Source organism: Eulemur rufifrons, chromosome 28 (genome assembly GCF_041146395.1).
Source record: "Eulemur rufifrons isolate Redbay chromosome 28, OSU_ERuf_1, whole genome shotgun sequence".
Lineage (NCBI taxonomy): Eukaryota > Metazoa > Chordata > Mammalia > Primates > Lemuridae > Eulemur > Eulemur rufifrons.
Genome location: NC_091010.1, coordinates 5,769,794 through 5,787,233, shown reverse-complemented (window position 1 = coordinate 5,787,233; position 17,440 = coordinate 5,769,794). Strand labels below are relative to the sequence as shown.

Here is a 17,440-nt window from a genome sequence, read left to right as displayed (position 1 = left end):
CAAATTGCCAGAGGATGTGACATGAGAGAACAGCAGAGGAGCAGTCCTGGGGCCCTTCAAGTGGTTGTCGGATGAATCCACCAGAGAGGTTTTGCTCAGAGCACAGAGGCTGCTGGTGAAGGGCAGTCAGGACCAGCCCAGGTGGAGGACAGCGGGAAGGAGCGGAAAGCATTCCCGAGGGAGAGCAGAGCCCACTCAGGGGCTCTGCAGGAGGTAGGGGCAGAGCTGTCCCAGAGGTGGGGCAAAGGGAAGCAGTGACAGAAAGATCAGGCGTTTGTACTGCCAGTAGCAGTAACAGTGATTACTTATTGAGCACTTACATACAGTATGTTCCTGTGGAACACCGGCATCTATGGAGCCCCCTGGCCCTCTCCCTAGACTCACAGCTCAGTAACAAATAGGGTTCCTGAGCACGGGCCCAGACCAACACAGGTGAGATCCAGCCACCGCTGCACCTCCCCAGAGGCTGAAGTCCAGATCCTGTGGTGTGGCTCATCAAAATGTGGGGGGAATATAGTCCAGCCCAACTAGCAATGCAAACTGGCATTTTGTTGCTGTTGTTCATTAACATACCAAAGATGAGAAAAACTGGTGGTGAGAGGGTGGTGAGACATGTTCCTTAGTCTCGGCTAATGGAAGTGAATCTTGAAAGAGCATTTCTGGAAAGCAGCTTAGCAATGCTTAGCAAGAGCTTTGTAAACATTTACATATACTTTGACCTAGATATTCCAATTCTGATGATCTAAGAATATAAAATAGACTGTAAGAACATGCAATAATGCCTTGCAACATTTTCTTAATAACTAATTGTCCTACAGTTGGAGAATGTTTGAATAAATTACTATATGTCTATAAGATTGGATAGTGCTTAGTCATTAAGAATGAAGTTTATGAAAAGTTTTTCATGATATGGGGAGATATTCACACAATCCTCTAGTGGCATCTCCTTCTAGTGCCCAGACCTAGACCCCTCCGGGGACCATCCCAACCTGACTCTCCCTGTGCTGCCAGTGACGTCACTCCCACTCCAGGGGCCTAAGCCAATCAGGGCATTGCATTCCCCTGGCCGCAGTGATTGGCTGGGGTGTGAGCAGATGATCCAATCAGGGCCATGGAGGCACCGGGAACTCTCTAGGACTTCCTGAAGGAGAGGCTTTTGCTCCTCCCTGCCCCATGTGAAAGGGCGCAGACCTGCTGGGGCCGCCTTGCCAAGACACCCAGGGACGGAGCTGAAGCCAACACAGCGGGGGACAGGACCGAGAGGGGAGAAGTCGTCGCCAGGACTGTGTCTGTCCTCTCTATATCAAGCCATGCTAAAGCCAGACTATTGCTGAACTTCTCAGCTGTCACCAGTCAGCTGTAATCCATTTTGCTTAAGCCTGTTTGGGGTCTGCTTTTTTGAAACTTTCTACTAAATGACACAGTTTTAAAGAAGAAAAGCAAACCTGTATGTACCAAAAAGAAAAATAAACCTGTATCTACCAAGCCTGTGTTGTACACCAAACCATGTATACGAAGTGACTTCGAAAGTAAATAAATCTAGGACAGAGATTACAGACACTTCGGTCTAGATTGTCATAAATTTTACGCCAGCCTTGGCTTTGTCTAGGTATAGACATGTAAAACTACCATAACTCAGATCTTTGGTCTTTGAATGATCATGTGGATGGACTTCCCTGGAGACAGCAAATGAAGAGTTAGAAAATACACAGTTTTGGGGGGGTGTGGGCAAAGGAGGGGTAAATAAGATCTTCTGTGGCTCAAACAAGGAAGCTCCTTCCTGGCCCTAGCAATGCAAGGATACAGGGGAGGGAGAGGTCCTTTTGCACCAGGGAACATCGAGAGTCCTTTTCTCCCTGGGAAAGACAGAACAAGACCCAAACCTTGTTCCCTGAAACCCAGAGTTAGGGGGACCTGTTCATAGGGACCAAGGCCCATTTGTACCAAAAGGTAAGAAGGACCCTGAAATCACCACCTGTTGAAAGCAGGCATCTCAGCTGGTGACCCATGCTCCCATAAGAACCTAAAGATTTGTGAGAGAGGACAGGTTGGGATTGGAGTGTGGCCATGGCTGGCCTTGTCTCTCAACCCCTCCACCCACAGAGCCATGCCTTCTGGAGAACAGTAAGCTGTTACCCTGGTGCCCCATGGAGGACACCACAGAGACGGACTAGCCAAAGACTTGGACTGTAGTCTTGGACGGCTACAGATAAGCTGCTATCGGAAGGGTAGGAACTGTCCCCAGCAGCCAAGCCAATGTCACTGAGAAGCAACAACAGGTGACACCTGCTAGGACCCCTCTCTCCTTTCCCCTTCGCAGCATTAAGAAGCGGGATTGATACCATCCCACCCCCATATCCTTTGGACTAAATAACCCTGTGAGACACTTGGACAATTCGGGAAAGGGGAAAAATAGATTGCCTCATAATATGGCTCAGGAAGCGTCAAGCAATTAATTAAAAATAAGAGATGTGACCATACTGATATCCCGAGTTTGTAGGGCAGATAATTCCAGGAAAACATAGACATGTTGCATTGCTTGGCTCCGAGGGAGCTGCCCACATCAGAGTCTATATGACGGGCACCTCCAGGCAGTGAGCACGTAGAGCCTCCACAGCCGGAGGTGGCGGCCCTGTGTACAAACACTCCGTAGTCCTGTATGCGAGATCCCCAAATCCAAAGCTATCTGAAAACCTAAAGTTTCTTTTAACTCTTCTTGTGGCAAAACTTGACCCGAATGGATATTTGTGTCTTTGTTTTGCTGCAGAAATATTAACGTGTGTCATTTTAGGGTGTTTTCTCCAACCCTTTTGGGGATATTATAGTATATGCACCATACCAAATTCCTCAAATCTGGAACTTTCTGAATACCAAAACACTGTGGTCACAGGGGTTTCAGACAGAGGATTTGGAAGCTCTATGTGTCTCAGAATGTTAACACTGGGCATTGCTAGATGATGAGATTGTGGGTTATTTTTATTTTCTTCTTTAAGTTTTGCATTTCCCAAATTTTCTACATTATATACTACTGTTATAACCAGAAAAAAAGTCACATTTTAAAAAAGCATCAGATAGCAGCCCCTCGCACCTCCCTGAGGACATCCAGGCCTCAGTGCCATCCGTCCGCTCAACTGCTTCAGTGTGAAAGGGTCCTGGGTGGCCTCGCAGGCCAGAGCACACTGGTGCCTGCCCTGTCCTCAGCTCCTCCTGTCTCACACCACACCCTGCAGCTGCAGCTCTGTCTCCTGGGCTTGGCACCCGTTTGCTTGTCTGTTCCCTGCCCCATGGGATTCTTGCACTGGGCTGGCTCAAAGCCCAGCGTGCTTCCTGCCCACCCCCACCCGCCCAGGCTGCATTTCTGAAGCAGCACTCTTCCCATCCTCCCCTGGCCCTGGGCGTGCCTCCAAAGGGTGCGAACGGCAAGTTCCGTCCGGGCCTGACCACTCGGGGGTTCCTGGTTTCACCCTTCCCCCTCTGCATCTCTCTGGACCTGCTCAGTGCTCTGCCACCTCTTCCAGGGAGCCCTGCCAGTGTGGAGCAATGTCATGTTCAAATCTCCCCCAGAGTAGACCACCCTGTACACCTCCCTGGTGTTTTTAACTGTGCTGGTTCTTTGCTTTGGTCAAAGCCACACGTGACGGAAATTGGCAGAGTCTAAGTGTGGGCATGCTGCTCTTGAAATAATACAGTCCCTGGGGCCTCCCACCCCCCTACCTGGGCCACACTTGCCAGCCCCTACCTCCCCCTGCCAAGGGGTCATCTCCTGGGCAGGCACCAGTCTCAGAACTTCCCATCTACTCCTCTGTCCCCCCAGACCACACGGTTCTCCTGCCTAACGAGCATGGCCCAGGCGGCTGCTTACAGATGTGAGCCGAGACCTCCCCACAGACCAGTGACAAAGCTGGGATTTGAGGGCCGGGCAGGCCGAAGTGTGCTGTGGTGCTCCTGCACAGCAGGCTGGGGAGCCCAGAGCTTCCGCCCCAGCTCCATCTCAGTCCGACCTGGGGCGGAGAAGGGGTGGCCCGACCGCAGCCCCCCAGCTGGCTAGGACACTTCCACGATGTTCTGTTCCAGCACACCATTCTCTGAACTCCTCATACCTCTCTTCTGAACGGGAGGCTTGAAGGGCTGAGGTGACTTGCTCCAGATCACACACACAGGTGGTCAGTGAGGATGCTGCGTCCACACCCTTGGGTGCAGCCCGCGAGCCACACTGGCATGTTCCAGTTCCACAAGGAGCAGGCTTCTGTGAACCCCCGGGTGGTGCCCAGCCCAGGTCCATGCCCGGCCCCACGGTTTGCCAGGGCCTCCTGGGTGTTCCGCATTGTTGTTGCCATATTTGGAGGACTTTCTGGTCTGATTTCCTGGATTCTTTGTTCCCGTGGCCCAGGAGATGGAGCCTCTGTCACCCACCCTGGAGAGTCTTCTGACCAGTGCTGGCAAGGAAACGAGAACGGATCCTAATTAGGGGGCGATAACCCCCCGGAGAAACGCGGATTCTTTACAGTAGGCCGTGTCTTTCCCACAAGCCCTGCATGTTTGTCAGATGTTTACAGAGCCTTCATTAACAGAGAGCTTCCTCCGATAAGAGGTCAGAGCGCCGCATCGAGGGCCAGATAAGAACAAGTGGAGGACAGTCCAGCCCGGGACACGAGCGAGAGCGTGCTGGCCAGGGCTTCCTGCAGAGCGGACAGCAGGGCCATGCGGGCCCACTCCTCCTGCGCTCCTCCCTGTGCCCGCTAACACGTCGAGGCCACCCGCAGTCCCCTCTCCCCTCTCTGGGGTGAGAGCGACAGCCCAAGATGTGCCCTAGGGTGCTGTGGGTGGCTCTGCCCGTGCTGTCCCTGCTGGCCTGCTCCCTGCAGGGGAAGCCACTGCAGAGCTGGGGGCAGGCGTCTGCCGGGGGGAAAGGCCACAGCCCGCTGGGGGCGCCTGGAGGGGAGCCGCCCGAGCGCACCTTCGACCTGAAGATGTTCCTGGAGAACATGAAGGTGGATTTCTTGCGCAGCCTCAACCTGAGCGGGGTCCCCTCCCAGGACAAAACCAGAGTGGAGCCGCCGCAGTACATGATCGACCTGTACAACAGGTACACCACTGACAAGTCCACCACCCCGGCGTCCAACATCGTGCGCAGCTTCAGCGTGGAAGGTAGAGTCTGCTTGCACGGGGGGCCCTGGGGTGGGACTCACAGGGCCGCAGCTGCACTGCCCTGTGGCGGCCATGGCCACAGGAGGCTCTTCAAGTTTCCGTGTATTACAGTGAAATAAAATCAGCCTAGTTCCTTATTTGCACCGCTTCAAGTGTGCAGCCATCCTGTGTGGCTAAGGGCTTCCCCACGGGGCAGTGCTGGTTATAGAACATTCCATCATCACCGAGAGCCTGCTCTCATCACGGCAGCCTGCTCTGCAGGGTGCTCCTTCCCCGCCGCACGCCACATCTAACGCGGGAGGCCGCAGGGAGACAGCGCCCTTTCTTCCGTCCCTTCCGCCTCCCCTCCTCTCCACTGGTGTGTCCGTCCCTCCTTGCCCCTGCCCTCCCTGACTCCTTCCTACTTAGACAACTTATTTAGCTCCCAACTGGTATGTTTTTAAACTTTGAAAGAATGTCTATTTCTCTCTTAGGAAAGCATTTTTAAAAATTGATGAAATATTTTGATAGTGAAGCATTGCAGGAGAACCTAAATATTTTTTAAAATAGAAATGTCCCTGATTTAGGAGAACTAGGAAAGTACAGGGTCTGTGTCCACCAACTCATTCGACTTCACATGACGCAGGTGAAATGAGTTTCTGAGCAGTGACATGGAGCTTGCAGCCTCTGAGGGCACCTGTTAAATGTCGAGTGGCTGGAGTCCAACCCGGGCCCGCCTGTCCGCGTGGCGCCGCCTTTCCTGTCAGGAGCACAGGGCCTCTCCCCTCCTGGGTCTGAGACCTGCAAAGGCCTAAGCGTCCCAGCTCAGTGCCACGGCCAGGCCAGACCTGCCTGGCCTGCAGAGCATGTGTCCCTCTAAAGGACTGTGGTCACGATACATGCCACAGTGCTGAATTTTCTGATAGTCGAAAGGAAGAAGAAAATTGTTGATTTTATGTGAATTTACCTGATTTTTAAAACTCCGTCTTCATTTTCTTAAAAAATGCAATCTGCAAGTCACCAGGCCCATAGGGCACATCTGTGTGACCTCCACCTTAGGAGAAGCCTGGGCTTCTTTCGCCAGAGCCTAAATTACCAACTCCCACGGGCCTGGGAATACACACACACACACACACACACACACACACACAGCAGTGCACATGTCCCCAGAAACTGATCCCATCCTGGCGTTCCTGTGGTTGCCGGTTCTGCTCCCTTCCCAGACGGTCCGAGGGCGGCTCGACTCGTCCTGTAGGAGCCAGGAAGGTGCAGCGTGCTGGGTGAGGGGGACACAGAGCTGAGCAGTCACGTGCTTTGGTGTATGCAGGGGGCGTGCCCGGGTCGGGAGGAGGGTCTAGGGGTGGGGCATAGGAACATTGATTATCAGCTATAAGCCAGAGACTGTGTCCAAGCCTCCCTCCAGCTCTGGGAGGGAGGTAGGATAAACCCATTTCACAGATGAGGAAACGGAGGCACAGTGACACTCAGGACTTTCCAAGGTAACAGGCCTACTGAGGCACAGAGTCAGGACCGGCACTTCATTCTCCCAACTCTAGGGAATACTCGTGTTTCAGTCTGTCAGACATCAAAACCTGCTGGCCGGGTTTCAGGGCAGTGCAGGGTCTCCATTCGTGTTGGCACATAGTAGGAGCTCAAAAGATGCCAGCCACGATATAGTACAAACATGCTGATGGCCAAGTGTCAGCCCAGGAGAAGTGGGAAATGGAGACACTTATATGGCTAAAAAGCAAGCCCTATTTTTCCTTGACATGACAAAGCAATTGAAGCTAATGTATTTTTTCCTCAAAAAAAAAAAAAAAAAAGAATCCACTTTCACTTTGCTTGGGAGTTATGATTCTAAATGATTTCAGCACTGTTCCGAAATTTTTAACCTTGTCTTAGTATTGGACCTTCGTGGTCCCCTCCCGGAATCTCTCCTTTGAATTCACACACTCAGGATCTCCACCCTCGGGCTGACAGTGCATGTCGATGCTTCCTTTATGTGAGGGCGCTTCCCTGCTGCGTGCACTGTGGCATTTAAATGCCCTGAATCCCAGTCTCCATATCTATAAAAGTGGCATCATAATTAGACCCTCCTGGGATGAGTGTGAGAACTACAGCAAAATATATTATGCAAAGCTCCTAGTGTAACTCCTGGCACGTAGTAAATGCTCAATAAATAGCTGGAACTGTCAACCTCAGTTGGAGGCATCTCCTGCCTCTGCTTCTCTTTAGAAGATCCTAGATATACTGCTCAAAATACTTAAAGGCTTAAGTGGACAAAATAGAGATAGTAGAGACAAAAGTGTCATCCCAGATGCCCTTGCATCCAAACCGTGAACTTTGGTGTCATGAAAATGGGCCCTCCGGCAGATGCCCATCCGTGTGTTTGCCTTCCAGATGCCGTCTCCGTAGCCACCACGGGAGACTTCCCCTTCCAGAGGCACATCCTGCTTTTCAACATCTCCGTTCCCAGACACGAGCAAATCACCAGGGCCGAGCTCCGACTCTACGTCTCCTGTCAAAATCACGTGGACTCCTCTCATGCGCTGAAAGGAAACATGGTCATTTATGACGTTCTGGATGGAGCAGATGCCTGGGACAGTGCTGCGGGGACCAAGACTCTCCTGGTGTCCCAGGACATTCGGGACCAGGGCTGGGAGACCTTGGAAGTGTCCAGCGCTGTGAAGAGATGGGTCCGTGCCGACTCCAGCAAGAGCAAAAACAAGCTAGAGGTGACAGTGGAGAGCCACAGGAAGGGCTGTGACAAGCTGGACATCAGCGTTCCCCCGGGGTCCAAAAACTTGCCGTTCTTCGTCGTCTTCTCCAATGACCGCAGCAACGGGACCAAGGAGACCAGGCTGGAGCTCAGGGAGATGATCGGCCACGAGCAGGAGAGCGTGCTCAAGAAGCTGTCCAGGGACAGCCCCGCGGAGGCAGGGGGGAGCGGGGAGGACGTGGACGGCCACACGGCCGCAGGGTCGTCTTTAGCCAGACGGAAGAGGAGCACCGGCGCTGGCAGCCACTGTCAAAAGACCTCCATGCGGGTGAACTTCGAGGACATTGGCTGGGACAGCTGGATCATCGCGCCCAAGGAGTATGACGCCTATGAGTGTAAAGGTGGCTGCTTCTTCCCTCTGGCTGACGACGTGACGCCAACGAAACATGCCATCGTGCAGACCCTGGTGCATCTCAAGTTCCCCACGAAGGTGGGCAAGGCCTGCTGCGTGCCCACCAAACTGAGCCCCATCTCCATACTCTACAAGGATGACATGGGGGTGCCCACCCTCAAGTACCACTACGAGGGCATGAGCGTGGCAGAGTGTGGGTGCAGGTAGTACCTGCCGGCGGGGCCGGGGAGGCAGGCGGCAGGGGGTCCTGAGAGGTCCTTTGTCCCCTGGGCACCACCGGGACTGAGTCGATCTGCATGCCAGCCTGGGGGGGGAAGTGCAGCGTGGAGGGTGCAGGGATGACCTGCAGGCTCCGAGCAATGCCCCTGGGCCCGACTGCTGGGAAGGCGATGGCCGGGGTGTGGGGTGTGGGGCTTTCCAGGACAGCCTGGCAGTGCTGTCGGGGTGGAAGGGGAGATGACGAAAAGGAGACAGGAGAGACACTAATCCAGAGTCCTTAGCAAACTGAGCAGAAGGGAGCCAGAGGAGCGTGGACAGCGGGTGAGGGGCGCAGGTTTATGGGAGTTAACGGGTCGTGGAGGACGAGACGGTCCGGGCTGAGCCCAGTAGCCTCAGGGAGTGGGGGGACAGGAGCAGGCCACGCGCTCTGAGCCACCATTGCATGCACTTGCCTGACCCAGTGAGAGGGGCGCGATGGCCTCCAAGTTACAGAGGCGGAAACCGAAACGCAGGCAGGCCAAGCAGTGCCAGTCCGTGGCACGGTTCCAGCCCATGTCTGTGGGAGACGAAGCCCGGGACCTTCCCAAGTGCCCCACTGTAGTTTAGCAGGTCTCCCTGCAGCCAAAAAGCAGGGAAGCGCTGGGAGCCCGGGGGCGCCGAGGCCAGACTGTGCTGAGCCCTGCTCAGTCCACACCAGTGCGACGGGGCTGTTGTCACGTCCAGCGCATGGTCTGACCTCTCGGTGCCTGTGCTCATTCAGTGGCCAAATGCTTTTTAATATCACGCCTGAGTCACTGAAAAACCACCCCAAAAGCAACTGCATGGTGGGGAGCAGCAGTCCTCTGGGCCACGTCCTGCACTGTGGCCAGAGCTGCTGTGACCCACTCGCACGGCCAGTGCGAGTTCTCACGGGGCCACTTGCTGTCCGTACACGCAATGTGCCCTGAGGGATGGGCAGCCACGGCAGCAGCTCTGCGGTTACTTACCCAGCTCAGCAGCACAAGGCACCGTGGGTGTCCCTGCACAAGGACCCCCCCAGGAGACAGGACCTGGATTTGAACCGGTTGGAATTAAATGTGCTCTTGCTTTGGTATTTGAAATGTCTCTATTTTTACTCCTTGGTGACATGTGCTCAAGTGTTAAGATGTCCAGCCTTCCTGCGTGAGGCTCCCCAGCCTCTGGAGAACTCACGCAGCCACCAGCCCGCCTGCACTTGCCGCTGTCTTAAGTAATGTGCGTCCGGCCCCACCCTGGGCCTGGGCCGGGACCAGACACAGCCTCCACTGACCCCAAGGGAGGACAGTTTCCATTTCCTCTGTGCTTGCCCCTGTCCTCTGCTTCTCCTGGCCACGCACGACGGGCAGTGTGAAGAAAAGCCTGAAAGTGGCAAAGATTCTGCCCTGTGGCCTTCTGACTCCTGGCCAGAGCGGGGCCCAGAGGAGGCTTAGAGGGACCAGGCTGTTCCCACTGGCTGAAGCTCCCATATATTTAAAAAAAAAGTTTGTGTTAAATGTTTACACGAAACCAATGAACAACTTTAACACAAAAATACAATGAGACATTAGTTTTTAATTACTGGAATCATAGAAAATATGAATTTCTGGTACCTGCTAGGCAGTGTGCTAGAACAATACTGTTCAAAGTTGGGTGACAGACATCTTGCAGTCCTGGTGGTGTATTTCTGTGCCTGCATGAAAGTTCTGCTTAGAAATAAAGCCACAGGTCTGATCTGCAGCTTGTCCTGAATATGAGACCTGAAAGTGAAAGCCCCCAGGCCCTCCCCCTGCCCACCCTCCTTCCAGGCCCCACTGGGACGGGCTGGGCCCTTCCCTAAGGAGGCGAGGGAGGGACACGCAGCTGCCCCAGGGCGGGTGGACACAGGTGGGTGGCCAGTGTCTGCACACTGGGGTGAGGGGACAGGTTCCTGTATGGGCTTCTTGGGGGTGTGGCTGCGTGTCAGATGTTTGCAAGTCCCCGACCACCGTTGCTGTCCTGCCGTCCTCTACGCTGCCCTGTGACAGGCGAGGGAGGCCCCCACTCTCCATGAGCAACACCGGCGGCCTAAAGTCCTCTCCTCCCGGTCCCAAGGCTGGACCGAGGTCCCATCGTCAGTCTCACTGCGCTCCCGCTCCGACCCGCTCTGACCCGCTCCAGCCAAACCCCACCACAGGCCGCCCCTGTTCCACCCTCAGGGGACGCCCTCCCTGGCCGTCACTTTTCCTGGGCCCCACCCTCGTGGGCCGGCTCATCAAGACTCTCTGATTGGCTAGTGCCTGCTGTGCACTCCTCGCTTGAGAAGGGGACGTTCTGTCCACAGGGTGGCTAAGCGCTGTTGCTGGCCTTCTCTCAGCATTCCACCAGACGGACGAAGGGAGGGATTCCTGGTGGATACTTGCAGCCTTCTCTTGTCCAGCCGGGCTTAATTCCCACGTGAGCCCCGCCAGCGCAGGTGGGAGCAGGACTCCCCACCCCGCCGGCCTCGGGACCGCTCCTTTCCCGTGCGGGCACCACGGCTTGGCTCCGGCACCCAGGTCATCCGACCCTCTCTGTCCGGACGGCGGCTTCTCTCCAGAGCCATCCTTAGACCTCTGCACTGCCTCTGTCTCTGGGCCCCTGACACGGCCCTGTTTGACCTGGAAGGCTCCTATACCATCCTCTTTGGTGGTCCTCACAGCAGCCCCCAGGGAGGTGGTGTTCGCCCCTTTAAGGATGAGGAGGCTGAGGTCGGGTTCAAGGCATGGGTGGGGAGCCTGGGGCCAGCCCACCTCTGTGGTGTGCTCCTCCCCGCCCCCCCAGGGCTTTAGCGGTGATGATGCAGAGACACAAGGAGAGGCCCTTAGGGCTGTGCCGGCCTGTTGCCTAGTGCAGTCTCAGGTGTGCAGTCTGGGAGCCACATAGGCCGATGCTCTGCTGTCACTGTCTTGAAATGTGTAATAATGTTTGAACCAGGGATCCGCATTTTCATTCCGCACTCGGCCCTGCCAATGACACAGCTGATTGTGAACGCATGGTCGGTGTCTTGGCTTCCCAAGTCCCAGAGACACTCAGGAGGCTGTGTTCTGGGGAGACGGGAGTCTGAGCTTGGCTGCTGGGAGCTGACCCCCGGGTCTGACAGCCCTGCCACCTCCCCTGGTGCACACTGAGGAAGCCCAGAGGCTTCTCCGCTTTGTGGCCAAAGGCAGTGAAACTGCTGACCCCAGAAAGGCCGGCCTGTTACTGCCCTGTGGCAGCTTCTTAGGGAGGGGTCAGAGATGCTGCCACTCTTTCTCCGGCCTTCTCTGAGCGAGCCACATCTCTGACGAGAGTACTACGGAGACTGGACCCAAGGCAGGCTGCACCTAAGGCAGCAGTGGACACAGACGGCTTATGCTGGGTCGGACCGAACGAACCCTCCTGACCTTTTCATTTTCAAATCACAGAATGTGAGTTTTGGAAAAGAGCACCTGCTCCGGGCAGGAATCTGCACACCGGTGGCCTCAGCTTCCCTTGAGCCTGGGCCAAAGTCAGAGTCTGTCCCCCACAGCGCCCCTTCCGTGAGCTTCTGTTCTGAGGTGACCGTCCCCACAAGCCTACAGCCTTCTCCACGGAGGGCACAGAGGGCCCTCAGCTACAGGAGACAAGGGTCACTTCTGCCTCAAAGTGATAAAAATAAGGTCAATGAAATACTGTTCATAAAAGCCAAGTTTAGTTTTGAGGGTGTTCAAATATCTCTTTTTATGAAGTAATAGGTAGGTAATAGGTTTGTCGTTTTTTTATAATGTCCACAATTGGCAAAATAAAACCCTGACAACCCTGCTTTGATCCTCAAAGAGATTTTTGAACCCTTATAGGTTTATGAAATCCCAGAGCCCCCTCTCCTCATAGCTTTGGCCCCCACTCCACAGGAGCCCCAGGGCCAGGTGTGGCTGTCAGTGCCACCAAATCCAGGAAGGGGACAGCTCAGCCAGCACCTACCAGGGCCATCAGCCTCCAGGCCAAGCTGCAGCCCCCAGCCTCCCGGGACTGGCCAGACCACCCACCCTCACACTGAGCCTCTTTCCTGCTCCTCCTCCTCCCCGCTTTGCAAACCCTTGGCTGTCTACACCAGCATCCACTGCCTGCCCACCTCAGACGCGTGTACGATGCCCCTTCGCTCAATCCTCTCTGACCTTGGCCCTCACTTTCCAGTACAAATTTGAGATGTGTCCTATGTCTCCCCACATGGCCAGGGGTGCCCTGCCTCCTGCCCCAGTCCATAGGGCCTGTGCCCGCACCACCTTCCGCCCTGGCTCTCTGCCAGGGAAGGATGCGGACGGGGCCTGCTGCGTCCAGAATGCCAGGGCAAGCCTCCCACATCAACTAGATGCCAAAACCAGGGCCAGCCCCAGAAACAACAAGCACACGTGCAACTTGGGGAGAAACACAGGCCTAGAAGTGCCAAGGCATCCCCCCCCAGAAGGGCCTGGGAAGGGGCCATGCTCATGGGCCCCCAGACTGGCAGCTCTGAGGCTCAGGACTCAGGTCTGTGTTAGTCAGCTGCAGTGCCAAAATGACCGAAAATCACATACGTGTCCGCTGCGTTACTCCTTCCTCACTTTTGCAGGGAGGAAGAGCCCTTGAGCCCCGCCTGGGCTGCCGTATGCTAATCTGGGGAAGGCAGGAGCTAAGAAATTAGGAGGAGCTGAGAAAGGCTGGTTGATTTCCACTGCACAGGGCCAGAGCTGCGTCCTGCGGAAAGAACAGATCGGGAGCAGGTGGGGTGGAGAGAGCAGAAGGCGGAAAGGACCTGGGGCCGGGAGGTGGGGCAGGCAGTGCAGGGGCACCAGGAGGGTGGATGGGAGAGCAGAGGAACAGGCACCGGAACCCCATTGTGGGTGGGATGCCCCCGCTCTCCCAGGCTTGCCCCCCACTCCGCAGGACACCTCACTGGAGCCCCGAGGTGCGGAGACTTGAGACACACGCAGGTCTAGTCCCGCACCTGGTGCACTCTGAGCCTTCAGTAAGAGGCAGCTGTTACTGCTACTAACCAAGGGAATGCAGATCAGATCAACAAGAAGTGTCTGTTAAACAGCCTGCCGATGCTCACGCGCTTTGATAGAGGAATTCTGACCCTGAGTATCCTAATAAATATAAATTAGATATGCAAATATTTCATATATTAATTTTAATTTAATTAAATTTTAAAATGAATTCAATTTTAATTTAATGTTTAATATAATTTGGTGTTCACTGAACATTGCTTTGCTTTTCCTACATAAAAACAGGAAACTCTCTAAAACGCCCAACAATAGGAGAATAATTTAATGAACTGCGGTTAGTTCCCTTCTTCTTTCATCCTGGACCTGATTCAGGACGAGAGGAGAGGGCCATCTGAGTTTTCTCCAGATGTCACCAGAGAACACAGCTGAGTGGCAGCAGGAGACAAAAAGATAACAAAGACAGCGTGTGTTCGGGGGACCCCTAGGGGCCAGCCTCTGGTGAAGCTTTGAATGGCACTGGTTTGAATTCAAGCAGAGCCGGACCAAGAGTGACAGTCCTCTCACCCGCACTCACCCTAGACCCATGGCTGGATATGTGTGCACACATGGGTGTATGAACGTGCACACACATGATCATGTGCACACATGCTCACACACACTACAAACGTGTGCACGCATGTGCATACCACACACCCGCACATAGTGTGCATGCACATAAGCAAACAACACGTGTGCACACGTGGATACACTGCACATTTGCACACACGTGTGCACAAACACACATGCCACACATGTGCATGTGTGTGTGTACATGTGCATGCTACACATGTGAATGCATGCACATATATGCACACCTGCACAGGCTCACACACACATGCCCATGCCTTGAACTGAAGAAAAATAAAATCAATAGGGCTTTCTAATGAATTAGGTGTTAGAGTGTGAAGTTTGCACACAAGTGAGAAAGAATTCTCAGAGTTTAGGATAAAAAGAAGTACAAAGGTTATTTATTTTCCTGAGGAAAAGAGAGAGCGAGCGAGAGAGAAGGAGGAAGTGGCCACGACACAGAGGAAGGAGTGAAAATGCTGGCCAGCTGAGAAAATGCTGCTTGCCGTTTAAAGGGTAAAAATGTCTTTTTTTTCCTTCTGCTTCAGCAGACTGATAACTGAAGCGGCAGTGAAGTTGTTGCAGGTGCTCTTTCCGGCTGATCTCAGTCCTCATAATCTGGTTTTTGGCAGGAACTGAGGCAGAGGGTTGGTGCAGGGAGCTCGCACCCTCGCTGTCCACTTGGGGCTCTTCAAGACTGAGAAAACAAAGTCTTAGAGCTAAGGAGTTAGGACACCGGTGTTTTAGTTAAACAAAGGGTAGTTGTGTTGTGAGTTTTTTTATTCAAAGGGGTAATTATGTGCTATGCATTTATTTTTCTTACTTTCTGCTTGATGGTTTATTTTCCTCTGTTAGATAGGTTGTTAGTAAGACCACCTTTAGGCAACCCCTGAAACTACTAAAAGGCTCAGAGGAGACACCCTCTTCTCGGGTGAACTGACACAGAAGGGAAGGAAGAGGGGAGAGGGGGCCTGAGGATGGTCTCTGGTTCACAGTCAGGGCTGAAGTAGGATATAGAAGAGAGAATTAACTCCCAGAAAAGTTTTCTGTGCTCAGCCTTGTTTGTAACCGTGGACACGATACTGACAATGTATATTCATTAGACGGCACAGTGAAACCATGTGGAAGTACAGCGCACCTGCAGGGCATGGGGCGAGCACGCGTGGCAGGTGGAACCGTAAATGGCTCAGTCACCCGGGAGGACCATTCAGCAGCAGCAAGTAGAGCTGGAGGACCCAGAAACCCCTTTTGTTTACGTCAACCCCAGAGTAACTCTTGCACGTGAGCAAATGGAGGAACGTTCGGAGATGAGCACGCAGCAAGGCCTGTAACCACGAACAACTGGCAGTGACCTCATGGCGCGTACCAAGTGCCCATCATGGCGCGTACCAAGTGCTCATCATGGCGCGTACCAAGTGCCCATCATGGCGCGTACCAAGTGCCCATCATGGCGCGTACCAAGTGCCCATCCAGATCCCCCTTCGGGACCAGGCTCCTCATCCCCCAGCTGCATCGTCCCCAGGAACTGCCCTAGCTACCTACAAGGAGCAACTGCCAGGGACCACCTCCATTTCATGACTGGCGTCAGGGCACGAAGGCCCGGCCCTGGGTTCAACTTGGGGTAGCTCTGAAGAGCAGACCCCACGGCAGAGCTCTTCTCACACAGCTCGGCTGTGAAGGTGGGCGGCTGCCAGCGTTGGTCAAGAGTTGGTCAAGATTCAGCACCTCAGCAACGCTCTGGCCTTTCCCACATGCTTCTGTCCTCGTGGCCACAGATGGCTGCCTTGGCCCCGCACCTCACAGCCATAATGCCAGCAGGAAGAAGGGAAAGAGCAAGTAGCCACCGAACGTGCTCATCCCCAGGTCCCTGGCGGGCTTCTGCTCACCTCATGGCCTAGACCAGGGTCCACTGGCCAACTCCAGCGGCAACAGAGGCTCAAACCAGAGAAGTCCCAGTCTCTGTGACTGAGGAAACCGGCAGAAGGAGGAGGGCACGGCGCGAGAGTCTCCAGCCGGGAGTCACTGCTGCACCGCACGCTCCGTGCCCACGGCCCAGCTCCAGGCACGGCCCCGGCTCTGTCAGTTCTCACCCATCCCACCTCTCTGCCCGTGAGAGGGGGTGTCCGTCAGGCCCTTGGCACGCAGCAGTGGCCTCTATAATTCCACCCGCGGGTATTTCTTGGCGTTTGTCCTCCCACTTGTGACTGTGGTTTGTCTCTGGGGCCCCAGCTGGAGCCCGAGGCCTGGGCCCAGCACGTGGCCACGCCCACCTCCTTCTCCTTGTCCCGTGCTGCGCTGGCACCCTCACCTGCGGTCGCTTACTTACCTGCTCGCTCTCAGGAGACTGAGTAGGCAGGAAGCTGGGGAAGAAAGGTTTCAAATCGGCTCGCACTTCCGTTCTCCTGTGTTCTGAACGCACACACTGACAAGGCTCCTCGGTGGGAGAGGCCCTTAGTGCTAAGGGCCTTTGGAGATGTCAGCACTCAGTAAAATGAAGCTGACCCTTGAGATGACTCTTGGAGGCCACAGGCTGTGCAGGCCAAACTGGACTGGGCACCCCTGATGCGCAGCAGTGGACACAGACGGAAGCGAGGCCCAGCTCCAAAGTCCCACAGCTGCAACCATTTCTTGCATCCCTGACAATGCCGAGGCGCAGTCTCCCCACGGGAGCTGGAGAGCGTTCCTGGGTCCTCAGGGCGGACGGTGAGTTATGAGCATCACATGCACGTTCTGGAGCCCACGCTGCACCCCACCCTCCAGGGCTTTCTGGGGTCATCCACGTCAGTGCCCAGCTGCCTTTCTTCCACCCACCCCCGTGCAACGCTCCTGATGGCAGTGCTTGAGCCACCTACACCTCTGGCTCAGTGACCTTCCTCCTGGTTTGCCTGGGACGGTCCTGGTTTATGCCTGCTGTCCCTGTGTAATTGGTACCCGGGTCCCCCATCTGGACAGGTGCCCATAGCCAGGGGCGGCTCAGGGAACGGTAGCAGAGGGCAGTCTGGGAGCAGAAGGGAGCTGGGCAGAGCATAGGGGTGGGTTAGCCTGGCCTGGATTCAAAGCCTGGCCAGGCCACTCACTGGCCTCATCATCACGGCCAAGGGACACAGGCTCACTGGGTCTGGATGTCCTAGCTCATCACCCACAAGTGCCACGTACACAATGCTTTCCAGGTACTTAAGAAAAGTGCATTTCTGTCCTTGCCTGCTTCTCTTCGTGAGTAATGCTTAGGAAAATATAAAGGCATTTAGTCCTCTGTCACCTGAAACCTTCATTCCTTTCCTCACTGTCCTTTCCTGCCTTCCTCCCTCTTCGTTTTTCCTCCCATACTCTTCAGTACCTCCAGGCTTTCTGCGCCTGCGCCTGCACCTGCATTGGCAGTCACGTGTGCCCGCCAGTGCC

At 54.8% G+C, this 17,440-nt stretch overlaps 1 protein-coding gene across 1 annotated transcript; it reads left to right on the top strand.

The window, feature by feature from the left end:
* Window positions 1-4,617: 4,617 nt before the first annotated feature.
* Window positions 4,618-10,030, top strand: GDF2 (growth differentiation factor 2). The gene is made up of 2 exons (XM_069460065.1): window positions 4,618-5,148; window positions 7,528-10,030. Exons 1-2 carry the CDS (start codon window positions 4,803-4,805, stop codon window positions 8,463-8,465), a joined length of 1,284 nt encoding a protein of 427 aa, XP_069316166.1. The 5' UTR covers window positions 4,618-4,802; the 3' UTR covers window positions 8,466-10,030.
* Window positions 10,031-17,440: the final 7,410 nt, after the last annotated feature.

Coding starts and splice junctions, on each gene's coding strand:
- GDF2 (XM_069460065.1), top strand. CDS start 4,803: ATGTGCCCTAGGGTGCTGTGGGTGGCTCTGCCCGTGCTGTCCCTGCTG. Junction 5,149..7,527: donor GCGCAGCTTCAGCGTGGAAG/GTAGAGTCTGCT, acceptor TTTGCCTTCCAG/ATGCCGTCTCCGTAGCCACC.